At 36.8% G+C, this 19,960-nt stretch overlaps 1 protein-coding gene across 3 annotated transcripts in view; it reads left to right on the forward strand.

Moving 5' to 3' along the window:
• The first annotated feature begins 5,565 nt into the window (after positions 1-5,565).
• Positions 5,566-19,960, forward strand: part of vwc2l (von Willebrand factor C domain containing 2 like) — a 43,144-nt gene continuing 28,749 nt past the window's right edge. The window contains exons 1-3 of one of the 3 annotated variants that reach the window (XM_051119811.1): positions 5,566-6,436; positions 8,469-8,940; positions 13,541-13,642. In XM_051119811.1, the coding sequence (XP_050975768.1) occupies positions 8,551-8,940; positions 13,541-13,642 (492 nt within the window). In that variant the 5' untranslated portion in view covers positions 5,566-6,436; positions 8,469-8,550. The remainder of the gene's footprint in view (positions 6,437-8,468; positions 8,941-13,540; positions 13,643-19,960) is intronic. The other 2 variants (XM_051119812.1, XM_051119813.1) reach the window with 2 other exon arrangements.

A 19,960-nucleotide genomic window follows, 5' to 3' on the forward strand; every position in this document is an offset into this window, starting at 1 on the left:
ATGTTCATATTGTAAAGTATACACAGTGTTTCATATTTAATGGCTAATGTTTTACACATTACATTGTAAAAAACAGTGCATAATGTCTTATTTCTATTAATCTATTCAAAGTTAGAGCAAGCAGTCAACAGAAGGTGAACTTGGACTGAGGCAAAGAATTTTTTACTCCTAGAAAACGAGTGAATAATGGAGAGTGTGATGAATTCATTTTATTCCTCTCCAGGGGAGTCCACACCTCTGATGCAGGATTGGATTTGCTACAGAAGGGAGACATGGGACTGTGGCAGTTTTGAAGAAGCCGTATTTTTCTCTCGACAGTAAGTATCCTTCTATTCTCCTTTGATTAAAAACGGTGGAGCTATAACCACACATTAGACATTGAAGACAACAGCCACGCATATGTATATATAAATGAGACAATGCATAGCTATTTTTGAGGTGGCCTTGTCCCCGGGCATGTCTTGCTGTGCCGTTTATATTGTGGGACTATGAACTGTCTTAACCAAATATAATGCTGAGAAGTTGTGAGTAGTCTATTAATGGAGCCCTAATGGCTAAACCATTATAACGATGTTGAAGTCCTCACTGTGAAATGCATTGCCAAGGCAAAAAGGGCTTTAGGAAATACGCTGCTCTTCCATTAGCTAATTGAATCTGAATGGTTTCTGTGGATGCTCCCTGATGCTTTTACCAGCGATTTGATCAGACCCAAACAGTCTCTGTTTAGCGTTTTGAGGACAGCAAACAAGAGAAGAGTCTAAACTCTCCTGAGCCTCAGATATACACATGAAAGTTGAATTTGAAAACACCTTAATGGATGATATGCCTTTGTGTTTTTAGTGTTTGTTGTTTTGTGAATACTGTAATTTCTAATTTTCTAGGGTTTGGAAGCAAAGCTAATGGATCAGTCAGGAATAGTTGCAGAGCTAATGGATCAGTCGGTGTCATGGTGGCTTGAAACGGCAGCGATGTTAGTATTGTGGTGGGAGAGCAACACAAAAACTGGCAAAATTACAGTACATGATTATCCTTTTGTTCCCGTTCTTGTTTCTGAACCTTTTGTTTCGCCAAGGCCAGAAAAGATACACAATTACTGTGTAAAGTTGCTCCACTAATTTTATTCTATTCAGACTTTTACAACTGTTTGTGTTCTGTCTGTTTTTCATTTTGCGATCTTCACATTGATTTGCCGCCAAAATGGGCCACTGCAGTACATGACAGGGAATTGGAGTGAAATGTCAGTTGCAGTCCTTTAGTCTGTCACCCCTCTTCCATCCTTAATTGGTGAGTGTGACGACCTTTGAGACTGGGCAAGATCTCAGGATAAATATGTGACATACCCTACTAAAATCGAGTTGTTTCGAGTTGACTAGTGGGATGCAGTGGATATGGATGAAAGTATGTGCATTCATGTGCAATTTGTCATGCACTTAGGATCAGACCAAATATAAAACTAATTAGTGTTGAAGTATGTAGTAGTGATGGAAGAAATTAATCTCTTCAAAACTTTGAATCAGTTGCTTAGCAAAATTATTAATTATTTGAAAGCTCCTGAAATATCACACTGGTGATGCCTGCAGGTCAAAACTGTTTAAATGCAACAAAAACTCAGGCCAAACATGCATAAAAAAAAAAAACTTTTACAAAATAAATGGAATTAACAAATCATCAAATGCTATTAAAGGGATAGTTCACTCAAAAATGAAAATTCTGTCATTAATTACTTACTCTCATGTCCTTCCAAACCCATAAGACTTTAGTTCACCTTCGGAACACAAAATAACATGTTTTTGATGAAATTCCAAGAGCTCTCTGACCCTCCACACACAGCAAGCACCCTACCACGTTCAAGGTCCAGAAAGGTATGAAGAACATCGAAAAAACAGTCCATGTGACACCAGTAGTTCAACTGTAATTTTATGAAGCTTCATAAAATTATGTTTGAACCACTGAAATCACATGATCTATTTTGTTGATGTTCTTTGTACTTTTCTGGATCTTGAACGTTATAGGAACCTTGCTCTCTATGGAGAGTCACCATGCTTGGAAGTATGTTCTAGTACACCCCCAAAACAAAATCAAGACTTTGTAAAAGAGAATAATAGGACCCCTTTAACTTTACAACATCTTACTATTTTATCTGATTAATTTGACAGTACCATTTCACTATTATAATTTGACAGTAAAGAGCCAAGAAATTGAGTTTAGCTGACCTGTCAAGAAGAAGCTCCGCATATTCTGCATCTTAATTGAAATGCAAACAATCAAGCCAACATCTCCATCTTGTAAAAGCACTGCTCATTGTCTACCCTTATTCTACCCTGTTGTCTGTCTCTATGTATTCTGGCAAGTTTTCAAATTTTGGCTTGCATTTCCGTAATTGATTCTGAATGTCTTTTCCCATCTTTTCCCTACACCCTCCAGGATCAGGCTGGCTGGCTCAAGCTGCTTCAGTAGCCACACCCCAAACTCTCACTATTGGTTGAGCTGGAAAGAGATTGACGGATCGGGGCAAACCGCTGTTTTGATGGAGCCTCGGAGGCACAATGTTTAATTACAGTAGTCAGTTAATGCATTTTTTTGGATGTAATGTATTTTGGAGAAAAAAAAAGGACAAACTTCACTTTAAAGGTAAATAAAACATACTGTACTTAAATAAACAGTTTGAATTTTTAAAAAATTTGGTCATCATTTACTCAACCCCACGTTGTTTCAAACCTGTATGACTTTCTTACCTCAGTGTTTTGATTATACTGTATAGTGAAAGTCAATGGGGCCTAGTGTTGCTTTGAGCCCCAGTGACTTTGTATGGACAAAGACAGTTGAATTATTCGCACGGTGAAATAAGATTCAATATCCATATAATGAAAGTCAATGGGGCCAAAAGCCACACTGGACCCCATTGACTTTAATTTTATGGACAAATGCATTTGAAATATTCTTCAAAATATCTTATTTTGTGTTCTGTTGAAGAAAGAATGAATGATCACAGGTTTGAAACAACATGAGGGTGACACTCAATAAATGACATTCAGTATTGAGTAATATTGTTTTGACAGTGCTGACACAACACATGACCTGAGATGAATAGTTGAGCTGCATATCACTGAATTGAACTTCATAATTAATTAACCTTACACCATTATTGAACTGAATTGAATCAACATCGAACTGACTATAGCTTAATAACAACTTCTTGATAGAGCTGAATTTGGATAAAGTTTGCATCATTAATTTAGTTACTTTCATGTTTAGTACTGTGAAGCTACTTTAAAGCTGTAAGGCACTATATAAATAAACTTGACTTTAAGAACTGCCCTATCAAATCGTTACCATTTCTCGCAAAGATCAGGTTAAATGGAGACACGCAAACGTCTTCAAAGTCTCTCCAAGAGATTTGTCCTTGCTAAATTGCTATGTCTGCATGAATCCGCTCTTTAATAAACTCTGAAGTCATACAGCCTCTGCACTGACAGTGTAATTGTGAAACCCTGGTTTCTTTTATCTCACTGTTGAAGCTTGAAGACATTAGATTCTCACACTTGGTTTCACAAACATCAGTTGTATTAAAATCACATAATATATCAACAGCTCCTAGCAGACTGTTTAATAAGAGCTCATGCACTAGTGTTATGATTTCTGTAATGAGAGTGACGACCCTAATCTGACCCTGTCAGTGAACCCTTCATAAGCCAGTAAAGGCTGAGGCCAATTAGGGTGGGATCATTTACAGGGGATGACACCTTCTGAACAAGAAAGTGAGAAAACATGCCCCAATTACCGGCTGGTGATGTCATCACTCGCGGTCAGACACGCTTGATTCCTACATGATGTGACGGATGTGCTGAGAGCCCCAGCGCTTCTGTGAGAAACATGACTGGGAGGAGGCATAAGCTTCATGACACAACACTCATTCGCTGACTCTGAATGAGTCGCATTTCATATTTAGATATGGATAAAGTATTTCCCTTTATTCATTAGCACATCAGTGTAGCCGACTTGTATTTCCTCCATAGAGGGATTTAGCAAAGGAAGAGCGAGTGAAGGTTAAGCCAAAGGCACACTAGACTCCGTCTCCCCCCGAGGTATGCTTATTCGATTAGAGTCACACTGGGATGAAGACTTCAATGTTTGGCTTTGCCCATACATACTCTCCTGAAACAGACCTAATGTATCTTCAGGGGCAGATAACCTAGCTGAAATTTCACATTTAAAAGCAAAGCATGTGTCCTTGCTTTTAGATACCTTTCTATTGATTTGCTCTGCTATGTGAACAGCATGTATCCAAGATGGGATGCAATCTGTGGGCTTAGAAGATGTTAGTATTCAAAGGGTGAAACCCACAGACTCGCCACATTCACCTGTTGATCTACAAGGTGATGTTACATAACCCACTGGTATTGTTTTGTCAATTGCTATGGATATGTCAATAGCTAATTCTGCCATGTTATTGTTTGTTTTGTTTGGACCCATTTTATGGGCCTTGGAAATTATATTGAATGTTCTATTCATGAAGAAAATTAAGTGATTGTGCAGGCCCACGGGAGTGCTTTTGCGACTGGATTTAACTGCAGAACTTGGGTGCTTGGCGTTTTCAGCGTCGGAAGAAAACATACACCGGTTGCGATTATTCAGTAACAGCTGCCAGTGTCACCATTTGAGGATAAACTTCTAATTTTGTAATTTCTGCAGAACCTTCATTGCTGTGTTACCATGAGAACAATAATAATGCAGAAGCTGTAATTGTTTTGGTCCTGGAGACCATTAATGTAATGAGACACGGTGAGAATAGTAAAAAACATGCAAACTGAAGTAGAGAGCTTGTATTATGCAGTTCTGTGTTCGAAATTCATTTGGATAATTTGTACTTCAGTTTGGAGCAGATACACTTAACGGACCAAATTCACAAAATGGGTGCCTCTTCCATTATAAAAAGGTGGTTTTAAAGTATTTTTTAGAGTTTTTAAATGTTCTATAAGACAAAGAATGTGTTAAAAATTAATAAATTGGATTGTGCCATTTACAGCTAAATTTAATAAGTTGGGATATAGCTACGTCTTTTTAAAAAATAACAGGGTTAATAGTTTTACAGTTCATTTAGCTATTGCTAGCTATGTGCTAATGTTCATTAGAAAGACAATTTAATGTTGATATTCCTTCTAATATCTTATCCTAAGATTTTAGGTCTTAGTCATTTACTGTCAAGGTAACATGGTGGATATTTTAAGATCGCCCCCTACTGACAAAATGAAAATAAAGTGGCAAAAAAGCGAAGACGAGCACTTGTCCTTGAAGAATTCACATATATATACACATATATACACACACATATATATATATATATATATATATATATATACACACACACACACACACACATATATATATGATATATAATACCACAGTAAAAGTTAATGTCAGCTTTTCATTGTTTACACATGTTCACGAAACACACAAAAGGCACTAATAATAATGCCTGCTTTGCCCACCCTCAGCTCACTATCAAATACAGTAATGCAGTGGCCCCTATGGGTTACCTTCTGCACAACAGTACTGCACATTTCTCTGGTTTCAGTTTACAATTACAATTAAAGTGCTAAGATCCGCTGATAGCGACTTGTCTTGATTTTAATGACTACTTTCTATTTACGAACGAAAACGCTCGGAAGAGTAGCAAAAGATTTCCCGAGGTCCAAAGAGACTGTCCTGTTGCACGTTTTGCAAAAGCGTTCATGATTAGACAAGCGACGAGACGACTGTAGCGCGATTCAGTGCTGAATCAAGCGCTGTCCGTGGTGCTGAACTCTGGATCCGGCGCTGTCCGCGGTGCTGAACTCACTGAGGCGACCTATTGAAGATGAAACGCTCCTCTGTTCTCATTCCTCTCCGCACTCAACTTAGTAGCGCTGTCTCAGACGATGCTTTTCTGTCTGCTCTGCCGGCGCGAGCATCTCGTATGTAGATAAACTTACTTTCGCACTGGGGAAGCGTAATGATATCGAATCTATTCTCGTTTATTAACTTGGCATCAAATTGTTTTCTCGGCGGAGGTGCCGAAGACCAAATGGCGTTATACTGTTCCACCTGCAGTATTTGGGAGTTGATTTAAATGCCGCGGATGACTAGATGATCACGAGAAGGAAGTACATTTGTACAGATGTTTTGGATCTTTTTTCGTTCCTTTTCCACATTCTGAGAGGTCACTTAATGATCGGGGAAGGATAACTGCGTTGCTGGATATGTCATTTCTGAAGTGGCCATGATCAGCTTTCATTTGTAAATATTAAAGACATTCGGATTATCTGTTCTCTTGGAGTAAGCAAATTTTTTTTGCACCAACTCGAATTGGAATGATTTTTGTGGTCTTATCATCACGAAGGTGCACTTGCTCGCTTGATTACGATTCCAACAAAGTGGAACCAGACATTTTAACGCGGTAAGTCTAGTCCAGCCACTTGGTTAAAATGAATTCGTGTTTATTGCAATACTTCAGTGCAATAATCATTATGACCATTTTCGTATTAATGACTTAAAATGCATTTCTCTCTACATTCAAGGCAGGAAGTCTCTGCACAGATGCGTTCAGCATGCCAGAGGCAGTCATTTTATTATAGACTAGACGTATTGTCAATACTAGACTATCTTTCAGTGTAAAACAGAAACTCTTTCTTTGAAGTGCTTTCCTCTGGCAGCTGCTCTGCTTTTCTAAGTGCGGAATCTCACATAACCGTGCCGTTTTATGGTTCATTTCTCGTGCTTTCACGAGTGAAGAGGCATTTGGACCGAAGCCCATTACGCACTCGTTAATGACACAGAAACCGTGTCGTTTCTTCGGGGCTCTTGGAGTAGATGAAATTCAGAGCGTAAAAATGTACGGACATGGTGAATGCACACCTATCTGCAGTGCTATGAGGGATTAGAAGCTGGAGAGCTACCTGTTGTCCCTGGGAAATAGATATCCTGGCTAACTTTGTTGAGCAATGTCTACTGCCTGTGATTATATGGGGTTTTTGTTTGTGTTGATTTACCTACTTTGCTCTTCGGGGATTTTCTCGTACACACGCTTTTCTTTTGAAGTAATATCTTCACCACCTCCTGATCCAAAGCTTACTAATACCACAGCCAACACATACTGTAGGAGGAAAACACACCTCGTTTATGTGAGCTGACTCTTCATCAGTCTATGGGTATCTTCGGTGCATTCTGTATGGGAACTAATGGCAGATCTTTACCAGAGATTAACCAGTATAGGAGACTGGGGAGTGCTGTAACATTGGGTAAGTTGTAACACCATCAGTTTAACCAATTAGACATGAGCAACACGAATGAAATGACCGCCATACATGACCGCCATCCTTATGATGAGAGAGTAGAAGTTTTTTGCTAGGAGGAAAAAGGCAAAATTTAATTTCTGGTTGACAGATTAATTTGCAAATTGGTGTAACCCTGAACCAGCTCGCTCAGATTATATAATTTAATATGAACCACGTTTATTTTGCTATTTACATGTTTATATCGCGACTGACCAGAGGGTCACTGGACCCACAAAAAAAAGGAAGAATAATAAAAATACATTTGCGTATATATACATATATATACATACATATATATAAATATATATATATATACATATATATATGTATGTATGTATGTATATATATATATGTGTGTGTGTGTGTGTGTGTGTGTGTGTGTGTGTGTGTGTGTATATATATATATATATATATATATATATATATATATATGTATGTATATATACACACACACACACTCTTAAAAATAAAGGTGCTTCACAATACCATAAAAGAACCTTTTTAGTCTAAACGGTTCCATAAAGAACCTCTAACATCTAAAGAACCTTTCTGTTTCACAAAAAGCTCTTTGTGGCAAAAGATGGTTCTTCATATTATAAAAAGGTAAGAAAGAGATGGCTCGCTGTGAAGAACCTTTTAAGCACCTTTATTTTTTTTAAAAAAGTATATATATATATATATATATATATATATGTGTGTGTGTGTGTATTCTAGAATTTTATTGTACTCGTGTATTCTAGTTAGATTATTCTAAGTTAAATTAAAAATTCTAAAATGTAAAATTAAATTAAAAAAATGATTCCTATGTTTAAAATGCGCAATATAAAAAGTAAAATTATTACTGAATTAAAGTGAATTTGACTACCACTTCATACACAACATATTTAACTCACAAATACAGATAATAGCACTCTTTGTACACTTATTTATAGCCTACAGTTTACTGTAGGTTTGTCATATATTTCTATACTGTTCTACTTTGTAGCAAACAAATAAAGAAAACACACATTGTTACAACACTCCCTATTCATCCCTACTTTTCTCAGTAAACTGCGCTTTGATCATTAACTTATAGTGTGACGATCTTTTTATAAGTTAACATAAGGAAAATGCATGCCCAGTTATCAAGCTACGGGTTGTTTACATTTCTTTCAGTGTCATATTTGCAGCATGGAGACTTACAACTTAAGGGACCTGAGACACTCTCCTTGAATGCGTCAGACTGCCGCGGCGAAGGATGGGCCCTTTTCTCCCGGCGATTTGCGTCGTGCTGCTCGCCCTGAACGCCGCTGTCTCGCCGGCCTCTGTCGGCCCTGAGGACTATCCCGCCGCGGACGAGGCCGAGAGAACTGCCAACAATGACATCATTTTCGATGACTACCGAGGGAAAGGCTGCGTGGATGACAGTGGCTTCGTGTACAAGCTCGGGGAACGCTTCTTCCCGGGCCACTCGAACTGCCCGTGCGTGTGCACGGAGGACGGACCAGTCTGTGACCAACCCGAGTGCCCTAAAATACACCCCAAGTGCACCAAGGTGGAACACAACGGGTGTTGCCCCGAATGCAAGGAGGTCAAAAACTTCTGTGAATACAGAGGGAAGACTTATAAGATCCTGGAGGAATTCAAGGTAGGATCACGCTGCCTCCCAATTATCAGAATAATAATTCTATGCATTAACATGAGGCTATTTTATGAATTTAGCATTGCTTGTGTATCCCACACGCCTGTGGTTAATGATTAGGTGTGTCTTGCACTCCAACTGAAACTTCAACCATGTACAGTGAAGAATCACTGTATATAAAATCTTGTGGGTGGACTGTAGTTTACACTGTTCGAGTTTCACATGTACATGACAATATCTTTCAAACTCGCATCATGTGTCGAGAGAGCTTTCAAGACCACATATGCACTATTGCACCACTATGTCCTCAAATATATGCGTTTGTGTAGGTGGGTCCGTGCGTGAGTGCAGTATGGGATATTGTGGGATAGTTTTGAGCTTGTTTTACTCTTAGAGGCTCATCATGATAAGCCCTATCCATCACTATCAACTGTAATTTGATTAGAGCTGTGCCACAGAAACAATCCACTTGACAAAGCAATCCATTTAAAACTAGTGTGCATTTTCTCTTGATTTTAGATTCAAGTTATTTATATTGATCGGAGTAGACAAGCAAACCCATCAATCATACAACAAAGCACTGAAGCATTCTTAAAAAGACCCATCAGCCATAAATAGACACATGAATGTTGTGCAGCATGACAAACCATTCGGCCAACTTGAAATTCACAGGATGTAGAACTGACAAGTAAATCAGGCTTTTGGTGTTTCACAACTACTTTATCAGGCCTAACATGTTTGGCGTTATGCCTCATATCAGCAGAGAAGTTGCAAATACTAGATATTTATCCAATAACATGTAGTGTATATAAAGCATAGCTAACATCAACTTGTTTACTTTGATCCATTTCCACTGACAGGGTTGCAAATAGCAGGTCGTACATATTTAATTTTCACATAACAGACTCTCAGAAGTATTCATTCTCCAAACACACAAAACGAGTTTAAGATACTATGCAAGAGAACTGAAACTTGCAACACCAGGAAAGCAACTCATGAGATAACAACAGTAAAACTTTTTACTTTCACCCACAAAGCTCATTCCCAGGGCTAACGTGGGCTGTTTCAGCAAGTGCAAACTCTAATATAAGTTTTAGGTATCAACAAAGGGCAAAGCAATAAATCATCACACAAAATTAGCCTTTGGACTCTCCCTTGCAATTGCACCTCTTAGATTGTTTCCTGCACTTGATAGCATTATTTATGGATTTATGGATTTGTTTCTCTTGAGAACTCGTTTTCTGATTTTGTCAGTCATTTAAATATTTGTGTCTAAAATCATAGTAATTTAATACACTGTGTCATTACTATTTTTAAAACTTTTAATTTGAATCTGTATTAAAAATGCAGTATCTAGTTGTAATCCTATTTTCAAAAAGACATTTGAAGATAAACATAATATATCAAGGAGCAAGAACAGATCGTAAGAAATGTTCTTTGATGTTTCTTATATTTTATACTTCATTGGCCACATTGGTAATTATGTATTTAATCTTAACTGTGATGCTCTGGATCATTTTCATGGCTTTGCACTGCATGTATCTTGAATCTCTAAAGAACAAGATATCATTAGCATTCATCTCATGCTTACATCTGATTCATTGAGCGTAATCTTGAGATAATGTAAATTCAGGCCTTTTTAGGCAACCTGTCTCCCGACATTAAATGTATTGCACAGATTATTATCGTAGACTATATTACCAGTAGATCAAAACCAGAACAACGTTTAATATCAGGATTGCAGTGGGGTGGAAGGTCTATGTATTTCGCTCTCACACTATGTGATGAATTTCCTATCTGGCAACATCTGATATACTATCACCATGGGGCTGGCCTTTGACAAAATCAGCATTTTATTGCAATCCACAGCGTTTTCTTTGAGGTGTCAAGCTATATTCGGTTCGACATACATTGGTCACGTCTCTAAATAAACAAAGACTGAGTATTTGAGTATTTAATTTGTTAGAAGTCCAACTAATGCCAATCAAATTAGAATCTACAAAAGCTGGCAAGGTTATAGTACTTCATTTAGGTACCAACATCTAAGGAAACTTCTTGTGGCTCGCAAGAAGGTTAAATTACATAATTGGCATTAAGGAATGAGTTCCAAAGTCAAGCAGCTTCTTTTTCTTTAGGGTCTCAGAGACTTTTAAATCGAATCCATCTTTGTTAGGCGCCCGATTAGCCCTGTTTTGATGCAAGCGCATGTTAGCTAGACATATTTGCCCATGCAAGTCTGTTGATTAAAAGATCAGGCCCATCAATGCAGCACGTTCTCTCCAACCTTGAGTGGAAGGACAACTTACGATCTCTTATTGCCTCTAAAACGGTTTATCTGGCTTTATTGATTACCTCCCGTCAAAAGAGACCCTAACTGAAAACCCATAAACAAAGCCAAGCGAATCATAACTAGCAGAAATCCCTTTTTGATCAGTTTTCCGCTCTGAATTTGACGTGCGCATTAAGCAAACGAGGCATCATGGCTCAATAGTGTCCAGTGAGATCTCTTTGAATTAAAAAGCAACTACTGAGGTCCAGCTGTGAATGGGAATCAAAGGGCATCACGGCGCTTGATAGCCGATCCAATTAAGAGAAGCCGACAGGGTAACCTTTGGTGTGGGCTACATTGGCATTTCCTCAGCCGTTCTTTGGCAAGGAATGTATTTACTTGGCTCGGCAGGAGTGGGAGGAGTCCCACAGAGATATGAATCTTACATGCGGAGAAGGCTTTTCACTGACGAATGAGGCAGACCAATCAGTCAGCGGAGCTTTTTGTTGATATTAATCGCTGCAAATGACAGCTGAGTGACGGATTTTCAACGACTTGAAAGACTTGAAGTGCATTATCAAAGCGGTGCACGGTGACCCATGTGTAACCCAGCTTGACCCCGGACAGTTATGTGGCTTTTTAAATGTCACGATTTCCAGGCTGAGGGTGATTGAAAGAGCTATAGGATTTATACCAACACAACAGAGTTAATCACATCTAAAGCATTGGCAATAGCTCTTCCAATACATGTCTTGGTTTTTACAATGTTCCAGTGAAAGTTCAGGAAGAGCATGTTCGTATAATCCTGGCAATCGAAACCTCGAGAGAATAAGCTGCAACGGGCGATTACTTTACTGCTCTGTTCCTGCACCCTTTCTCATTGTGCTTTTCAGCCAGCTCTTTTAGATCACATTAAAAAGAATTTGTGAAATAACTTCATTATTTTATGAATTTAAAATGTTATAAAAATACAAGCACAGTGGCTACAAAAAGTATTTGGACATTTAGGACATTTATGCAACCCTTAAAAGCATATATCATTGGATTAGATCATTAATAAAATAAAAAAAGAAGTAAAAAAATACATTTAAGCAACCACAAGCATATACATATGCTACAGTTCAAAATATGGGGTCAGTAAGATTGCATTTTTAAAGAAATGAACACTTTTATTAAGCAAGGATGCATTATATTAATCAAAAGTGACAGTAAAGACATTTAATGTTACAAAAGCTTGCTATTTCAAATAAATGCATGTCTTTCTATAACATTCTATTCATTAAAGAATCCTGAAAATCACGGTTTCCACAAAAATATTAAGCAGCACAGCGTTGATAATAATAATAAATGACTTTTCATCTCACAATTCTGAGAAAAAAATCAGAGATATAAACTCCCAATAACAAGTGTATATCTCACAATTCTGACTTTTTCCTCAGAATTCAGAGTTTAAATATTGGAATTCGGTTATACTGCACAATTATTAAACTTTTTGTTCTCAGAATTGCAATAAAGTCTAAATTGTGAGATATAAACTCAAAATGGCAAGAAAAAGTCACAATTGTGAGATAAGTCGCAATTATCCTTTATATTTATTTATTCTGTGGCAGAAACGGGCTTCTATTCTTTTATTGAGCAAGGATGCATTAAATTAATCAAAAGTGACAGTAAAGACATATAATGTTACAAAGATTTATATTTCAAATAAATGCATGTTCAAAAAATCCTTAAAAAAAAAAAAAAAAAAAAAAAAAAAAAAATCACACTTTCCACAAAAATATCAAGCAGCACAACTTTTTTCAATGTTGATAATAATAATAAATGTTTGAGGACGAAATCAGCATAATAGAATGATTTCTGAAGGATAATTAAGACAGGAGCAACGGCTAAAAATTCAGCTTTGCCATCACAGGAATAAATTACCTATTAAAATATATTAAAATAAGAAGCAGTTACTTTAAATTGCAATACTATTTTACTGTGTTTACTGTATTTTTGATCAAATGAATGCAGCTTTGGTGAACATTACAGAAACAAGAAAAACAAGAAAAACAAGAAAAACAAGAAAAAGACTTACTGACCCCAAAGAGAACCGGGACCAGTTTTTGTTTACGGATACTACTTAGTTTGATAGTTTGTAACTAATTTTAAATGTTCAAATACATTTTGGTGCCACGTTACACAAGAACAACATATATGGTACTGGGAGTGTAAGAACATATAAAACATATGATTAAGTGTTTTAGGGGGCAGTGGGATTGGGGTTCTGGGGGGTAGTGGTTCCTTTTCTGCTGTTGTGTTATATTCCCTAAGCACTCTGAAACTTACCCTCAGTAGGTGTTTCACCTACAGGGTTCCCCAGCAGCCGTGGAAGGGAGCCACTTCACCGCCGCACCCCCAGCCACTGCTCAGCTGCAAGCAAGAGGCCGGAGCTATAGGGTGAGTTCAGATCCCAGGCAGAAAGGCTAGGGCCGGGATGTGAGCTCTGAACGATCCCGTCCGTGCGCCTGGGATCACCAGAGAGGGGAATACCTGTGAGAGAGGGTGAGAAAATGAAGATTTGAGGGAATGGCTTATAGATGATAAAACACGCAAAATAAAATTAGACATATAATTTCATAAGGTCTCATATCTTGGCACCTTCATTGGATATTTTATGCTGAATCCTCAAGCATTCCGAGAAAACATTGTTTTATAAATGAATCAGATAACACTCTCAGTTCCTCAAGGTTTTGAATTGTCTTGTCACAAATATCGCTCAATGCTTAAACAAAAGAACAGTGCGCCGGCATCTCAGAAACAGGCGGCGGTGCATTTTTCATGCTGAATATTCAACGAGGAAATATCAATTTAAATTCCATCAAAAACAAGGCAGTGTCTATCACTGTCAGGAGACTGCAATTTTATTAAAACAGATATGTAGAGTAATCGGTTTAATATGGTAGCCTACTACTGGATAGACTTTTCATCTCACTTTTTTTCTCACATTTCTGAGGGAGATATAAACACACAATAGCAAGGAAAAGGTCAGAAGTGTGAGATAAAAAAAGTCACAATTTCCTTTTTTATTTTTTATTCTGTGGCCCCACCCCCAAAAAATTATCTGTGTCCAAAATTCAGAATTGCAATACACTCAGAACTGTGAGACGTCCACTTGGAACTGCAAGAAAAAATACGAATTCTGAGTTTATATCTTGGAATTTTGTGTTATGTTGCACAATTCTGACTTTTTTCCTCAGAATTCTGAGTTTAAATCTTAAATCTGTTATGTCACACAATTCTCACTTTTTGTTCCCAAAATAACAAAGTCTAAATGATAAGAAATTAAGTCAAAATGGTAAGAAAAAGTCAGAATTGTGAGATAAAAAGTCGCAATTACCCTTTTTATTCAAGTATTCTGTAGTGGAAACGGGCTTCTATAGTTTAATGCTTAGAAATGTTTCCACTATAACATAGTGTATTTCTCTTTTTCTTTCTCACGCACATACACCCAAATAAGTTGCCCTCTCATCTGCATATGTTACAGTGAGCAGTAATTAGTGACTGTACTTGCAAACTCTGACACCTGTGAGAGGAAATAGCTATAAAAAGCACCTGAAATGAATTGCTTAAATTGATTTTCCGATCCAACTGCCTGAGGAACAGCATGGTTTTAATTTAAAACACTGATTAAATGCTAACAAGTAGGACGGCAGAAACTGGAACTGTGAAACGGTTTCAGCAAGTTTAATCTCATATTCCAACGCCTTCAAGTTAAATTTAGTGGTCACTTCAGTATCTTCATTTTCTTACCATCCCTTCTGTCTTGCATTCCCTGATCCTGGTGTTGTTTTAACATAGTCACACAGGAATGCGACCTTTGCAACCCACCGTGATCTTTAACATTTTCTGAAGGCATTTCGCATGAGCCTTTTAATCACCCCCATGTCTGGAACTACATTTCCCAGAATGCTGTCAGAACGATGCAGCTCAGCATCTGTGCTTAAACTCATGAGGATCTGATGACTCAAGCTCAGTGCGTATGAGCCATCAGACGCACCATTAGTGAATATAACCGGTTTTAACATCTTTCTACCACTTTCAAGCCAGCATGCCCACTCAAATTTGTGGTGAGGCCCCATAGAGGAAATTCTGTCATTATTTACTCACCCTCATAGCATTGTAGACTTGCAGTTTGGAATGTTTCCCAGGTGTTATTTTGTCTCTGGGACACAAAATGAGAATTTCGGTTGAACAAAATAGAAGTGACCGTGTCAAAGTCAAATAAGCACCCAAAATACCATAACAGAATGATGAAAGTGACTTGTTCTTATAAATGAAAATTCTGTCATTAAGTACTCAGCCTCATGACATTCCAAACCCGTAAGACCTTCGTTCATCTTCGGAACACTAAATTAAATATTTTTGATGAAATCCGAAAGCTTTCTGTCCCTGCATAGACAGCAACACAACTGAGATGTTCAAGGCCCAGAAAAGTTTTCTTTCACAAAAAAAGTATTCTCGTAGCTTCGTAAAATTACGGTTGAACTACTGATGTCACATGGACTATTTTATTGATGTCCTTACTACCTTTCTGGCCCTTGATAGTGGTAATTACATTGCTGTCTATGCAGGGTCAGAAAGCTCTTGGATTTCATAAAAAAATAGATGAACAAAGTTCTTACGGGTTTGGAACGACATGGGGGTGAGTAATTAATGGGTTTTTTTTGGGTGAACTATCCCTTTAATAATAACGGCTTCTAGCCATTGGGCGTAAGTCGTTCGAGACTTTATCAATCAATGTTTTGTTCAGTAACAAACTTGACTCATGGTCACTGTAAAATTCTTTGGAAACAAGCTGCTTAAACTATTAAAACTCATATTTTGTTCCATGTAAAAAAAAAAAATATATATATATATATATATGCATAAGTATAGGAAGGTGAGAAAATAATGTCAAAAATGAATTTTTTAATTTGGGGTGAACTATTCTTTTAATTTCTACAGATTATGTCACACAGACTAATTAAACTAACAACGCATGTCTGCTGGAAAATGTAGACATTTAACGATCATTCTTTTCAAACTTCACAACCATTCATGTAAACATAACATACGCTACCATTCAATAGTTAGGGGCCAGAAAAAAATACTATTATTCAACAGGGATGTGATAAACTGATCAAAGGTTACAGTAAAATTCAAATAAAATATTTCAATTAAATGCTATTCTTTTGAATTTCATATTCATTAAAAATTCTGGACAAAAAAATCAGCATGATATTTTCAGCTGTTTCTGACTACCAAATCAGCATTTAGAATGATTTCTGAAGGATCAGGTGATGCCGAAGACTGAGTAACGGCTGCTGAACAGCTCTTGAATCTTGGCTGATTTTGAAACAAAGCAGGCCCAGACTGAAGAAGTCATTGTCCACTGGAGTAGAAAAGAGTATGCTTCCTCATTCTCTGCAGCGTGACGAGATAAAACCATCAGTGTTAAACTGACTCATACAGCGTCAACGAATCTAAATGTAACTGGTCAGGTGTAAAATTAGCTAACTCGTCCTAATACTAGAGGCGTTTCCTCAGAAATGAAATCTTTTTAATCACATGAGCCATGAAGTAATCAATGTAATCGGACAACAGGCCGAAAATGTCACAGACGTCCTTTTACACGTGTAACCCTGTGCGGTTACAGAATATTGTGCTCATACAGTCGTCTGCCTTTCAATAAATGTTCAGACTGAGATCACTACAAAATGCCAAATACATCATTCAACACTCTCTCTACAACAGTAGTGATTGCTTTAAGATTACATGGGAAGCATGACTTCTCATATATCTTTTCCCTACAAGAGAACATTCTTGTCTGCTGCTAGCACAGTTTTATACATATATACAATATGCACAATGTTAATTATTTTACAAAAATAAGAGGGATCATACAAAATGTATGTTTTTTTTATATATAGTACTGACCCGAATAAGATATTTAACATAAAAGATGTTTACATATAGTCAACAAGAGAGAATAATAGTTAAATTGATAAAAAAAAAAATGACCCTGTTCAAAAGTTTACATACACTTCATTCTTAATACTGTGTTGTAACTTGAATGATCCACAACTTTTTTTTTAGTGATAGTTGTTCATGAGTCCCTTGTTTGTCCTGAACAGTTAAACTACCCGCTGTTCTTTAGAAAAAACCTTCAGGTTCCACAAATATATCCTTCAGGTCCCACAAATTATTTGGTTTTTCAGCTTTTCTGTGTATTTGAACCCTTTTCAACAATGATTGTATGACTGAAGGACTCATATGCAACTATTACAGAAGGTTCAAACACTCACTGATGCTCCAGAAGGAAAGACCATGCATTAAGACTTATTTTGTCTTCTGGGAAACATGTAAGTATCTTCTGTAGCTTCTGAAGGGCAGTACCAAATGAAAGAAATATAATATTTAGGCAAAATAAGAAAAATGTACACATTCTTCATTTTGTTCAATAGTTTTATATCTCCTTTTGAACAGGGTCATTTTTATAAATTCCAATATTAATTTATCTTGTGGACTATAGGTAAACGTCTTTAATGTGCAATATCTTATTCTGGTCAGTACTAAATAAAAATGAACATGCATTTTGTATGATCCCTCTTATTTTGGTAAAATAATTCATATCTGTGCAAGTGTACGTAAACTTTTGACTTCGACTGTGTGTGTGTGTATATATATATATATATATATATATATATAAGATGGATGCATGTACTAACAATGTTATGATCACTAGGATAGGGACCTTGGATATGCTTGCTTTGGTTTGCATGTTAATCAGAGACAAGTGACAAAGTAAACGAAACCACTATTGGTCACATATAGAAACAAATTGCCAGTTGCCTTGGAAGCAGTACAACCATGCTCTCTGAAGTGAAGTGAACTGAAACATTTTGAATAATTAGTGCTAAGAACTATGAGTCAGTAATCTATTTGAGAATAAATGGAGCCATTTTATGAACAGAAAGAAAAAATAATAATACAAATAGTGCGCACACACACACAAGCTTTAATTTTTGTTTTTGGTTTTTTTTTTGTTTTTTTTTTTGAGTGAAAAAGCATTATTTGTGGATAAGTTTGGTAATATTCACTCAAAAACTGAGTTGCATAAGTCAGTTCCAAAAATAAATACAAAACCTGTGTTAAAAGAAAACATGTTGATAAAAAGCTTGAACAATTATAATCTATTTTTGTGGAATACTGGGAATTGACTGGGAATACCACAACTACCAAAACTTTTTTGGGAAGTTGCTATTTATATGTATTATATACAGTAGCTACTCTGTCATGCAAAAATTCTTAAATGCAAAATCAAAAAAAATTTGAATTAATATGTTTAAGCTTGACTTTGTATTTAGTGCATTTGAAATCCTTTTGAAAAAAAAAAAGGTTTGTTTGTTTTAGGCAGCTTATCAGCTTAGGAAACCTACATCTAGCAGGTAAACCTGCTGACCCCATCTTCACCTGGCTTGAGACAAGCTAACCCATCCAAACCAACTAAGCCTAGCAAGCATCCTTATTCTGGTTCAGCTGTATTTTTCAGCAGTGATATGGTACTCCTTTCATGAAGTGTCTCTGGATTTTCCTTTGAGTTGATTTGCTTACATTTGTGTTGGAGCCACATTGTTGAATAATATATAATACTGTAAGCAGATCATTCTGGGAAGAGTAAAGCCTTTACAATAGCAGTGATCCAGGCCTAGCTACACAAAGAGTCTTTTCACCAGAACATTTTATGACCCTCTTGTCCTGTACTGAATGAATGTAATGAATACTTTGTAAGGATGGTTTTTCAGTAGTACTGCATGTACACTTTGAATCTCATAATACCCATTTAAGACATTACTCAAGAGCCCTTATCAAAGTAAAAGGTTCAAGTTCATAGTCCCTTTGAGCGAGAATGTTAATCTCAGCATTCTCTACAGTATACGTTATGAAAACCAGACTCTCATACCCGCTGCTGCCCATTGTATTCTTTTTTTGCCTTGTGTTGGCTCTATGAGGAGTCTGGCACAATTACAAATGATTTGTATGGGCAAGTTCACAAGCTTCTGTCCCACTGGACTGGATGCTGTTATCAATGGAGAACAGAGGATTATTAGTGTCCGTGCCACTTACACAGTGTGCAGAGACTAAAGGGCATGACCGCTGCCAGGACAGGGGTCCCAGACTTCTGTCCTCAAGACCTTTAGCCCTGATCCACATTGGCATATACATGAGTCAGTGTCACCTCTGTGAATACATGACATTCATGAATGAAACACTAGAGTGCTACAATATAACACATCACAATGTGTTCATTCCAATACAAGAGTTAAGATTTGAAGATTTTAATTTAAGATTATTTAATGCTCTTACGCTCACCAAAGCTAAATTTATTCAACCAAAAGTAATACTGTGAATTTAATAATACAGTTGAAAATTTTCTACAGTAATATATTGTAAAATGTCATTTATTTCTGTGATGGCAAAGCTGAATTTTCTTAGGAAATCATTCTAATATACTGATTGCCGCTCAAGAAACATTTCTTATTATTATTAGTGTTGAAAACTGTTGTGCTGCCTAATATTATTGCTGTGACAGTGATATTTTTTCAGCATTCTTTGATGAACAAAAGAACAGTACTTATTTCAAATAGAATTGCTTTGTAACAATGTTACAAAAAAGGGTCTCAAGTCTATAAAACTCCAGTAAAACTCACTTTTGACCAATTTTATTCATGTTTG

The sequence above is a fragment of the Labeo rohita genome, chromosome 9 (assembly GCF_022985175.1).
Source record: "Labeo rohita strain BAU-BD-2019 chromosome 9, IGBB_LRoh.1.0, whole genome shotgun sequence".
Classification (NCBI taxonomy): Eukaryota; Metazoa; Chordata; class Actinopteri; order Cypriniformes; family Cyprinidae; genus Labeo; species Labeo rohita.